General features: G+C 41.5%; 2 protein-coding genes across 6 annotated transcripts in view; both read left to right on the top strand.

The window, feature by feature from the left end:
• Positions 1-828: 828 nt before the first annotated feature.
• Positions 829-11,212, top strand: LOC127008258 (CDK5 regulatory subunit-associated protein 3-like). The gene is made up of 12 exons (XM_050880027.1): positions 829-986; positions 1,563-1,737; positions 2,185-2,285; positions 2,591-2,728; positions 2,975-3,073; positions 4,058-4,229; positions 5,176-5,291; positions 6,067-6,219; positions 8,636-8,770; positions 9,135-9,340; positions 9,604-9,857; positions 10,447-11,212. Exons 1-11 carry the CDS (start codon positions 981-983, stop codon positions 9,854-9,856), a joined length of 1,554 nt encoding a protein of 517 aa, XP_050735984.1. The 5' UTR covers positions 829-980; the 3' UTR covers position 9,857; positions 10,447-11,212.
• A 1,118-nt stretch (positions 11,213-12,330) lies between these two features.
• LOC127008257 (mitochondrial uncoupling protein 4-like) overlaps positions 12,331-12,782 on the top strand; it is a 64,004-nt gene continuing 63,552 nt past the window's right edge. For 4 of the 5 annotated variants that reach the window (XM_050880021.1, XM_050880026.1, XM_050880025.1 and 1 more), the window contains exon 1: positions 12,331-12,513. Coding sequence is in view for 1 of the 5 variants with exons in the window: in XM_050880016.1 (XP_050735973.1) it covers positions 12,733-12,755 (23 nt within the window). In the remaining 4 variants the exon portion in view is untranslated. Of the gene's footprint in view, positions 12,514-12,657; positions 12,756-12,782 lie in introns of those variants that run through there. The other variant, XM_050880016.1, reaches the window with a different exon arrangement.

Here is a 12,782-nt window from a genome sequence, read left to right as displayed (position 1 = left end):
TATTTTCTAAGGCCACAGAGAAGATTAACTTTTTTTTTTTACAGCATAGAAACCAGCTCAAGGGAAAAAAAAATAAATAATGAAAAAAAAGCCCGCTACTTGCTGCTCATGTAAGAGTTCAAAGTGAAATGCCTGGATTTACTTACCTCTTTGCTCCACTCCCACACGACCACTGCGTGTAACGAAACACACGAGAAATTAACCCAGACAAGGAAAGGTTTTGCCGGCGCCGAGGATCGAACCAGCGACCAGCGTAACGGGAGAGCCACTCCTTTACCAGTCGGCCAAAAATGTACCTATTTGCCTAAGTGAATTATGGGAGGCTATCAGGCAAATCAGCATTTCAAAAGGAGTGGCCGAAAGATAGGTCAATTTCATGGATGGTATTCCTGTTCAGGGTTCAGACGTCATGTAAAACTATCTAACTAGTATCGCAGAACAGTCCATGGCGAGCCTAGAAAAATCGACGGAAATCGCATTAATCGACGGAAAAAGTGCTAGTGTGACACCGCCTTTGGGAGAGGCTTTTCAATCAGGCGAAATGAGGTCCCGATACGTGCTATAAACATGTAAGGTAATAGTGCACTCTTAAACGAGCTTAAAGGTACAGAAAAGCCAGCGAAAAGGCCGCCATAAGGATCATCTCGTCTCGTGCTGATAATCTCCATTCCTCGTACACGTCACCACCAGGCTGTGAGATGAGTGGCAGCATCCGTTCTCTTGCAGACTATCCCGCCATATGATCACTTTCAATAACCATATCAAATTGTACATATTTTAGCTGATATTTGAGCTTGAAATCGGGTTTATGAATGAAATGAGTAAACAAAAGTACAGTCCCGGGTGAGGGTTGGGCCAGCACGCCGCGCCGCGCCTCGGGACGGTCCTGTCCTGGCCGATGTAAACAAGCCATGTCAACAGCTGGCGCGGGGCTCCTTCACTTCCCTGAGTTCTAGCCTTCGCCACGCAGCCCCGGCACCATGGACGTGAGTACCAGGCTTGTCTTAGCGCCTTGCCAGGAGGCCTGTTAATTATGATCACCAACAGAAGGAGGTGAGGGCGGACAGACGCGTGTAGCAACCATACTTTTGCGGTGTAGGAGAAAACGTAAGGGTTTTAGAGTGTAGGGGAAAACATCCGGTGTCTGATAAGGAAGATCAGTGATCTGAAACTTATTTCAGATCTCATTCATAAATAGAACACGGACTATGCGACGATATCAATGATGTAATACGGATCATCGCAAGTAGAAGAAGCCTTGAGAGTATATACTCCTTGGAAAAACGTGAGCAGCTGGAGCACTGTGGGTGCGAGTGTCATCTCGATCTCGAGGTCGATAATTAATGCACAGGGCACCTGTGCAGGTGCACAACACGCATATGGTTACTTAAGATTAATATTCACAATTACTTAAAAACTAAACTTCCAATAACAATAAGGATCTGTTTTGTTCATAATGCTGAATACTATACTTTACATAAATTTTTATAGAAAATAGTGTGTTCTTTCCTAAATCTTTACCATTCTCTCCCCAAATACCCTTGCCCACTCCCCTCCCACAGGAACAGCAGCTGCCCATTGACATCCACCTGCCCAAGCTGGTGGACTGGCTGGTGTCTCGCCGCCACGTACAGAAGGACTGGCAGACAGAGGTGCAGGCGGTGCGGATTAAGATCAATGCAGCCATTCAGGACATGCCAGAGCACCCAGAGGTCACCCGCCTTCTCTCCGGCACTTGTGAGTAAATGGCGGTCACCTGGGAGGGACTTTTCTTTGTGTGGCTCTCAGACATCTGTTTTTCTTTTCAGTATAATTGCAGTTTAAGACCATCCTCAATTTGTTGATTTGATCATTTGCCGTAAGAGAAAACAAGGGGAGTATTGTCCTACATTCCAGTTTTACTTTCTTTTATTAATTACCATTATTCATGATCCTTTTGATCCTTCTTATGTTTGCTGTGATGCAGATTTTATGTGGATGATTCAGCATAGAATTTTTTACTCTGTATTCCCTTTTACTGTTTTTATTTCCTTTCTTCTCCTCATGATAATTTATTGGGTATTTTTTTTCAGTCTTTGGTTTCACACAAGTTTTCATGAGTTAATTTTACTTTTAATTCTTCTGTACCTACTTATGTAATGTTCACTTTCCCAACCAACACTTCCTCTCCATCCTCCTTGTCAGATATCAACTACTTCCACTGCCTCAAGATTATCGAGATCCTGAAGGAGACAGAGAAGGACAGCAAGAACATCCTGGGCTGGTATGGCTCACAGAGGATGAAGGTGTGTGTGGTAGTGTTGTATTTTGTATAATCTTTTGCATATTTACTTTCCTTTATACTGATTGTTTCTCTACCCTTTTTTCCTTCCAGTTTCTATTCTCTCATCTCGTAATCTTTCTCTCATATTGCCTTTTACTTTTTTTTTAGTATGTTGTTTTTGTTGCATACTTAACTTAATGCTGTAATATTATTTTCTGATTCTGTTTTATTACACTTAGAAGAGGTTAGGAGTACAATGGGAAATAATTTTGATTTTCAAATACTGTAGATGGCTTTTTCTTTCCTTACCCCCCCCCCCCCCCATAGGATTGGCAAGAGGTGGTGCGCATGTACGAGCACAACAGCATCTACCTGGGCGAGGCGGCGCAGCTGCTGGCTCGCTGCGTCAACTATGAGGTGGCGGGCATGCGGCGGCTCATTGCCAAGGGGATACAGGTGCAACGGGTGCGTGTATTTACCTATTTATAGTATACAGGGCCTCAGCTCAAGCTCGGACAGTGTGTGTGTGGATGGTTTCTTTTTTCTTTCTTATCTTTTTTTTACTCTAAAGGAGGCAACTCGAGTGCATGAAAATATTAGAGGAAACAAAAAAACATACAATTGCTCTGCTGGTTTTGTGGTATTAGAGCCAACTGCCTTCCTCAGCTTCCCACTAATCACTCCCCTCCTCCCCTCCTCCTTCCCCACCAGGAGTGTGACAACAAGGTGAAGGAGTACACTAAGGGGATCGCCGAAGCACGCAAGAAGTACCTCAAGGTCTGCAAGCAAATAGGAATCACTGGAGACAACGTAAGTGTGTGTGTGTGTGTGTGTGTGAGATTGTTGACTTTATATCCTTCTCCCATAGGCAAGTAGCTATAAATCCGCTTAGGTCAGTATTATAAGACACCTTCACTTCTCCCATCAGCTATTTCTAAAGGTCAAAGAGTGGGTCAGTCGGGTTCTGATGAGTGTTTCTTTAGGTTCACAGTACAGAGGAATGGTCAAACTACCACCAGGGTCATAAAGCTGCTACTGGAAATGCCCGCAACTCATATGAAAGCTTTGTCAAATATGTGTTCTTGGGCGTCGATTTGTCTTATAATACAACTCCTCCACCACATTTTCCTTCTACAAGTCAAAAAAGTCTATTCTTGCTATTTATTTCTCCATCATTGAACTTTCCTGCACTCTTTATCCTTTTGTTCATATTCTCCTCTCATTCCAGGATACCTCAACTTAGTCCTACACAGACATTTTTCTTTCACATGTAAAAAAGAAGTCCATCCCAGTTATTTCTTTCCTCTCTATCATTAAACTTTTCAGCACTCTATCCTTTATCCTTTTCTCATTCCAGGATATCTCACCTCTTAGTCCTACACCAACATTTTACTTTCACATGTAAAAAAGAAGTCCATCCCAGTTATTTCTTTCCTCTCTATCATTAAACTTTTCAGTACTTCATCCTTTATCCTTTTCTCATTCCAGGATATCTCACCTCTTAGTCCTACACCAACATTTTACTTTCACATGTAAAAAAGAAGTCCATCCCAGTTATTTCTTTCCTCTCTATCATTAAACTTTTCAGTACTTTATCCTTTATCCTTTTCTCATTCCAGGATATCTCACCTCTTAGTCCTACACCAACATTTTACTTTCACATGTTAAAAAGAAGTCCATCCCAGTTATTTCTTTCCTCTCTATCATTAAACTTTTCAGCACTCTATCCTTTATCCTTTTCTCATTCCAGGATATCTCACCTCTTAGTCCTACACCAACATTCTTCTTCCACAGGTCAAACAGGAGCTGCTGGAGTCCCTCAAAACCCTGCCGCAGGAGTTTGAAGTCATTGCTGAGGAGTGCCGTGGCCTCGGCCCGGCCCGCCAGCTGTACCAAGACTTCGTGGCCTTCACAGTGTCCGGCCCACACCAGCCTGAGTCCCTGCCCATACTCAAATTTATCATGGGTGTGTATGGGGTGGAGGAGGCATTAGGGGGTGTCTGAGGGAAGGGGAAGGAAAGAAAAGACGTGTGTGGGGTAGGGGAAGAGAAGATGTGTGTGTATGATGGAGGGAAAGGGAAGGGGAGAAAAAATGAGTGTATGGAGGGAATGGGAAGGGAAGAAAAGAGAGGGTGATTTTGTAATGGGAAGGAGAAGGCATCAAAGTCTGTGCCAGGAGAATGGGAAGGGAAGAAAGGATAGGGTAAACTTTTCTTCTTTCTTTCTCATGTGGAAGGGAAGATTTGGGAAAGTAATATCTTAGGGGGGGAGACAATGCCTGTGTCTGGGGAATGTGAAGAGAAAAAATAGCTATGAAACAAATAACAGTGTACAATACAATACAACATTACAACAGCAGTCAACCAAATATGAGACTTTACAAATGGAGTCACAACCACAACAGTGTTTTCCCAGACAGGCAGTTGTAGTGGTAGCTGTCCAGGATGGTTTGCTCAGGGAATGTGTGTGTGTGTGTGTGTGTTTGTTGACTTCATATCCATCTCCCATACTTGCTACGAATCTTCTTAGTCCTCTTAGTCCAACATCACATTTTTCTTCTACATGTCAAATAAGAGTAAGTCTATTCTTGCTATTTATTTCTCCATCATTAATCTTCTTGTACTCTTCATCCTTCAAAAACATCCTCTCATTCCAGGATACCTCACCTCAGTCCTACACCAACATTTTTCTTCCTTAGGTCAAATAGGAGTAAGTCTATCCTAGCACACACACACGCAAGTACAGTCATTTCTTGCCTTTTTTTACAGTAAATGAAGCAGCTCAAGGGCAGAAAATATAAGTCAACTACATGTACAGTTATAGACAAAAATATCATTAGGATACCCATAACCCATTATCTAGCTACTCACTCTTTCACCTGCCATTCACTGACCCTCCCCATCCCTCCACAGAGCACGGCAACACCACCACCTATGAATGGGTGTACGGAGAGCCTCCCTGCAGCATTGAGGAGCCGCCCCTGGTGGTGGGAGCCGAGGAGCCACAGGAGAGCACCGGAGAGCTTGAGGTGAGGAGAAGAAGAGGAAGAGGGAGGGAAACGGAGAGGGAAAGAAAAACAGAAAGGAAAGGGAGAGGGAAAGAAAAACAGAAAGGAAAGGAAAAGGAGAGGGAGAGGACATTGATCTGAGTTTTTTTTCCAGCTATTTTCAAGGTATTAGAATGTTTGGTTGAATGGATGTTGTCTTCTTTTCAACCTCCAATGGGGTGCTGAGGAAATTATGACAGTAGTAATAATAATGGCATAATTAGGATGACATTTGAGTATTGAAGACAGGTACAAAGACACAGACAAGCATTCAGGATGGCGGTGATTTTAATGAGTAAGGATTAACCCGGTAGCAGCGGGGATCATGTTTCTTAATGGTCCCTCCAAGCGAGAAAAATGAGAAAAAATCACCCCTCACACCAACCATTTCATAATATAAATCAAAGCTTTTGTGATCAGATTATGTATCAGCTATTTTGGGGGGTTTATAGCATGGCACAAATTTGGACCGTCCCTGCTACACGATAAAGCCACAAATTTGGCCCGTCGCTGCTACACGATAAAGCCACAAATTTGGCCTGTCGCTGCTACACGATAAAGCCACAAATTTGGCCTGTCGCTGCTACACGATAAAGCCACAAATTTGGCCCGTCGCTGCTACACGATAAAGCCACAAATTTGGCCTGTCGCTGCTACACGATAAAGCCACAAATTTGGCCTGTCGCTGCTACCGGGTTAATATTACATAGAGCTCACAAACAGGCGGAAGGTCGATAATCAAAGTGCATTGTTTCAGGTTGACTTTGGCGACAGTGGAGTTGGCGGAATCGACTTTGGCGATGCTTCCGGGGCCGAGGGTGGCGGTGACGCTGCCGGGGGGGGCATAGACTGGGGTGCCCTGGCGGAGGGGGATGCCGCAGCGGACGGGATCGACTGGGGGATTGGGGAGGTAAGTCTTTCCTACCAATGTTTTTTTTTTCTTTTATTTGCTCTTTTTTAACCTTTATTGTTTATTTGAAAATTGAGAAAAATTTACAAGTTTGCCTATAGTACTTTTTTTTTTTATGCTGAGGTTATTGTTGCCTCTTTATACTTCAACTTTATGGGGCTGTTAATGAATGCCCTTTAGCCCAGTGGTGGTGCAGGCAGGATTGTTTAAGTGACACCTATTGAGGCTCATGCCGCCCTCTGGTTAACCTGACCTAACAAAACCCAAAACAGTTACTATAGGCCTTGACTCAGAAAATTTATATATGCTTCCTTACGAATGAGACTTTTTATACAACAAAGTGAGGTCATTCTTTGTTGATTTATACCATAAGGTGCTGGCTATCATGTGTTTGAAGATACCCTAAACTTAACCTAACCTAACCTAACAAAACCCAAACAGTTACTATAGGTCTTGACTCAGAAAATTCATATATGCTTCCTTACTAATGAGGCTTTTTATACAACAAAGTGAGGTCATTCTTTGTTGATTCATACCATAAGGTGCTGGCTATCATGTGTTTGAAGATACCCTAAACTTAACCTAACCTAACTTAACAAAACCCCAAACAGTTTCTATAGGTCTTAACTCAGAAAATTAATATATGCTTCCTTACTAATGAGACTTTCTATACAACAAAGTGAGGTCATTCTTTGTTGATTTATACCATAAGGTGCTGGCAGTCATGTGTTTGAAGATACCCTAAACTTAACCTAACCTAACTTAACAAAACCCCAAACAGTTACTATAGGTCTTAACTCAGAAAATTAATATATGCTTCCTTACTAATGAGACTTTCTATACAACAAAGTGAGGTCATTCTTTGTTGATTTATACCATAAGGTACTGGCTATCATGTGTTTGAAGATACCCTAAACTTAACTTAACCTAACCTAACAAAACCCAAACAGTTACTATAGGTCTTGACTCAGAAAATTCATATATGCTTCCTTACTAATGAGACTTTCTATACAACAAAGTGAGGTCATTCTTTGTTGATTCATACCATAAGGTGCTGGCTATCATGTGTTTGAAGATACCCTAAACTTAACCTAACCTAACAAAACCCAAACAGTTACTATAGGTCTTGACTCAGAAAATTCATATATGCTTCCTTACGAATGAGACTTTTTATACAACAAAATGAGGTCATTCTTTGTTGATTTATACCATAAGGTGCTGGCGGTCATGTGTTTGAAGATACCCTAAATTTAACCTAACCTAACTTTACAAAAATCCAAACAGTTACTATCAGTCTTGACTCAGAAAATTCATATATGCTTCTTTACTAATGAGACTTTCTATACTTTAAAGTGAGGTCATTCTTTGTTGATTTATACCATAAGGTGCTGGCTATCATGGGTTTGAAGATACCCTAAACTTAACCTAACCTAACTTAACTAAACCCCAAACAGTTACTATAGGTCTTAACTCAGAGAATTCATATATGCTTCCTTACTAATGAGACTTTCTATACAACAACGTGAGGTCATTCTTTGTTGATTTATACCATAAGGTGCTGGCAGTCATGTGTTTGAAGATACCCTAAACTTAACCTAACCTAACTTAACTAAACCCCAAACAGTTACTATAGGTCTTGACTCAGAAAATTCATATATGCTTCCTAACGAATGAGACTTTCTATACAACAAAGTGAGGTCATTCTTCATTGATTTATATCATAAGGTGCTGGCAATCATGTGTTTGAAGATACCCTAAACTTAACCTAACCTAACTTGACAAAACCCCAAACAGTTACTATAGGTCTTGACTCAGAGAATTCATATATGCTTCCTTACTAATGAGACTTTCTATACAACAAAGTGAGGTCATTCTTCATTGATTTATATCATTAGGTGCTGGCAATCATGTGTTTGAAGATACCCTAAACTTAACCTAACCTAACTTAACTAAACCCCAAACAGTTACTATAGGTCCTAACTCAGAGAATTCATATATGCTTCCTTACTAATGAGACTTTCTATACTATAAAGTGAGGTTATTCTTTGTTGATTTATACCATAAGGTGCTGGCTATCATGTGTTTGAAGATTCCCTAAACTTAACTAAACCCCAAACAGTTACTATAGGTCTTGACTCAGAAAATTCACATATGCTTCTTAACGAATGAGACTTTCTATACAACAAAGTGAGGTTATTCTTTGCTGATTTATACCATAAGGTGCTGGCAATCATGTGTTTGAAGATACCCTAAACTTAACCTAACCTAACCTAATAAAACCCAAACAGTTACTATAGACCTTGACTCGGAAAATTCATATATACTTCTTTACTAATGAGACTTTCTATACTATAAAGTGAGGTTATTCTTTGTTGATTTATACCCACCCTCACCCGCACCGTCACCCTCCCGGCAGGTGGATGAGGCAGCAATACAGGCCATTGAGGTGGAGGACTCTGGCGTGTCGGGCGGCGTGGCGAGGGGGGACGAGGCTCGCACATTGTTGCTCAACCCCAAGACTCGCACACAGTTCACCGACGAGCTGCATGAGGTATGATGATTACTATTACTCTCATTATTGTACATTACTGATCCTTACAGCTTCCTTCACCCCTCCCTTTTCTCCCTGAACTCTCTCTCTCTCTTTCAAAATTTCTCTTTTCTTAAACTCTTCACAAACTTTCAATCTCTCTCTTTCTCTCTCAAACTTTTTCTTTCTCTCTACAAATTCTTTCACCCCTCTTTACAGCTCCTTCACCCCTCCTCCTTTTCTCCATGAACTCATTCTCTTTCTCTCATACTGCTTCTCTTTCTCTCAAACTCTTTATTCTTTTTATCCTCTCAATCTCTCTCTCACCCCACAGCCTCCCTCACCCCTCCTTATCATCCCCCTCACCCTTCCCTTCCCTCCACAGCTGATGGGCTTCCTGAGACAGCGAGCGACTGAGTTAGAGAGCGACGACACCATCTTCAGCCTCAGCCACTTCTCCAGCGCTCCGGCCTCCATCCAGAGCCACACTGTCGAGAGCGTGCGGACCATGGAGGGCAAGGTGACGGCGCTGCTGGGCCGACTCAGCACCACGCGTATGCAACACCTCCTCCTCATCAGCTGTTCCCCGAGGTGTGTGGTGATAAACTAAAAATAAAATAGAAACTCCTTACCAAGACGAGAGTCCATAAATAAGTGGTTAGAGGCGGTATAGATAAATGAACAAGATAAATAGATTAAGAGAAGCTGATAGGAAATTACACTCTCTGCTGGCTGCTGAAGTTTTATTTTATTGTGTCCTTGCTTCTTTAACAGAGGCAAAGGTTGGGGAGACGCTTTGTTAGTTTTATTAGTTTTGTTGATTTTGCATCTTTTCTGCCCCCCCCCCAAAACAGGTATGTGGACAGGCTGGCCGAGTCCCTGCAGTCGAAGCTGGCAGTGTGTGACAAGTTGGCGGCGTCCCAGGAGGCAGTGAAGCAGCGGAAGGCGGACACAGTGGTGGAGCAGCAGAAGCTCGGCCCGCAGCTGGCCCTGATTGCGGAGCGGGCCCGGGAGCTGCAGGGGAACATCGAGAAGGACATCTCAAACCGCTACAAGAACAGGCCAGTCAACATTGTCGGGGTGAACCTCTCCACCTATGTTGCCTGAGGTGGGTGCTGGTGCTTCTCCTTTATTGCTCTTTAAGTTTGTTTGTAGTATGTTTTTTGCAAGTCGAAGATAAGGAAACTGTCACCTCAATGATTTTAACCCAGTAGCAGCGGGGATCATGTTTCTTAATGGTCCCTCCAAGCGAGAAAAATGAGAAAAAATCACCCTTCACACAAACCATTTCATAATATATATCAGAGCATTTGTGATCAGGTTATGTATCATCTTTTTTGGGGGGGTTATATCGTGGCACAAATTTAGCCCGTCGTTGCTACACGGTAAAGCCACAAATTTGGCCCGTCGCTGCTACTGGGTTAAGTTGTGTATGTATTTTGCAAGTTGAAGATAAGGAAACTACCACCACAATGATTATAAATGTATGTGAATAGTATGATGATGTATTGTCGAGGTATACTCATTTAAACATGGAAGAAATGTCTGTTTATCTCTATCTCTAATACCAATAATAACACACATACAAGGAGAAAATAGTTAAATTCCTCTATCTATTCATCTATATCTCTAACATTGATAATACCATGCACACAAGGAGATAAATAGTTACTGAAATATATGTCTGTGGTTTCCAGATCGTATGAGGGAAAGAAAATGATAACTTCACCTTATTCGCCAAAACAACTACACAAGAATCGGTCACCACTCTTCGGCAATGGTTCACCGTCATCTTTCACAAACAACGCCAGAATCAATCATCTGTTAGTTGTCTTAAACTGGAGAAATTATCAAATTGTTAATCTCTCTCTTTTTCACGCGTATTTTCTCCCAGTCACACAAGCACTGTCCATTACCCTTTCCAGTACACACAAATCTAACATCTCTATAGCTTTTCATTCGTCACCACTCTGCCCTTCGTAACACAGTCCACCTTCCTATCCAACACTCACAACACCATAGCTATCATTGCTCCTGTGTTCATCTTTGTCACCATCCATCTGGTGTTAAGTATACAAACAGCTCTCACCTTCTGGGCCATAAGGCAGAACTTTGACATAAGGATTACTACATGTTAGCTTTTCTTGGCTTTCTGAGGAGTCCGCAACAATTAATTAAAGGGTTATCGGGTAGAGCAGGGTGATTTAAGCCATTGTAAGCTGCTGAAAAGAATAATTTAAACCTGTATGATAACTAAATTGTGGGCCCTTGGATTTTTATTTAAGATTAGGATTCTGTTTTTACTGTTTTTAGATATATGACAAGCCTCTGAAAATAGATTTAGATAGGTAGGAGAGAGAGAGAGAGAGAGAGAGATTAACTATAGAATGTTTTTTATCGTTTGTTATATGTTATTACACTATATCTGGGACACTATAGGGAATAAATATTTTTTGATTGGTACACAGTATTGTTATTCACGGCCTGGCTAACCTATACCAACCCTCACAGGTAAAAGGTGATTGATTGATAGTTTATCGTTGCAAGTAAAACAACAAAGGAGAAGGAAGAAAGGTGAAGTTGGGGGCATAATAGTAATAATAATAATAATAATAATAATAATAATAATAATAATAATAATGATACAAGTAATAGAAAGTACGACAGTCACTACACAAGAAAGATTTCATTATTAAAGCTTTTGTTAAATAGTTTTCTTGATTTCTTCTTTCCTGGCACCGAAGAAAAGAAGAACAAAAACAAGAACGAAAAGGAGGTCAAGTTGTATATTCAAGGAAAAGAAAAACAAGAAGAAAAAGAAGGTTACTCATAGGCTATATATCAGAGGGAAAAAGGAGAATAAAAAGAACAGGGAGGAAGACAAAGAAGAAGAATTTAGGTTGTACTCAGAAGGAAAAGAAGAACAAGAACAAGGAGAAAAGAAAAAAAAAAGAAGGTTGTACTCAGAAAGGAAAGGAGAAGAAAAATAAGAAAAGACAAAATAATTTAAGAAGGAGGAAGATTAATTGCACTGAGAAGGAAAAGAAGAAGAAGGTTGTACTGAGAAGGAAAAGGAAAAGATGAAAAGAAAAGAAAAAGAACAATCTAGAAGACTAAAAAGAAGATCGAAGGTCGTACTCAGAAGGAAAAAAAGACGAAAAATAAGAAGAGCAAGAAGCGGAAGACGAAAAGAGATGAACAAAAAGAACAAGAGCAAAAACAGGATCAAGAAAAAGAAGTAGAAGAGTACGACAATTTAGCAACCTTGGCGGGGGCGGCGCGGGGGAGGAGATGAAGACACACACAAGAAGACGAAAAATAAGGAGAAGAGAAAAAGATCGAAGAAGAAGAAGAAGTAAAAAAACAAGATCAAGAACAAGAAGAAAAAAAAAGAAAGGAGAAAGAAAAGTAAAAGAGTACGAAAACTTAGCAACACTGGGGAGGACGGCGAGGGGGAGAAGAGGCACACACAATTAAGAAGCAGAAAAAGATCGAGGAAGAAGAACAAAAACAAGCTCAAGAACATGAATCAAAAGAAAAAAAAAGAAAGGAAAAAGAAAAAGTAGAAGAGTACGATAATATAGCAACCTTGGCGGGGGCGGCGAGGGAGAGGAGGCATACATACACGCGTTTTCCACCATTCCCTTATTTTTCCTTTTCTTTCCCTTCCTGGGGCGGCGACAGGCCATATGGGCGGCCCGGCACCTTCACCACACCTCCTCAGACCCGCCAGGTAACCAAGAGGGGCTGAGGAAGACCAGGAGGTGAGTAAAATGGCCTTAAATATGACGTACCCTGCCTCTCCTTAGTAGTTCAAGGCCGGAGTGTGTTGCCTTGATGGTTATGTCGGTCATGTGCGAAGCTTTATTTTTCTGCCTTGGCGCTGTTGGCATGTCGTTTTTTTATTCTCAGTAGCTTGTTGTCAGTGTTTGTAGGCGGGTGTGGGGTGACAGGTGTGCGGGAAGGTGTGTAAGAGGGTAATTATGGTGGCAGGCTCAGGGCACAGGTAAGGGACATGTGTTTGTATTATGTA

The sequence above is a fragment of the Eriocheir sinensis genome, chromosome 37, assembly GCF_024679095.1.
Source record: "Eriocheir sinensis breed Jianghai 21 chromosome 37, ASM2467909v1, whole genome shotgun sequence".
Lineage (NCBI taxonomy): Eukaryota > Metazoa > Arthropoda > Malacostraca > Decapoda > Varunidae > Eriocheir > Eriocheir sinensis.
The sequence above is the reverse complement of the archived record's forward strand: the minus strand, read 5'-3'. Positions and strand labels throughout refer to the sequence as shown.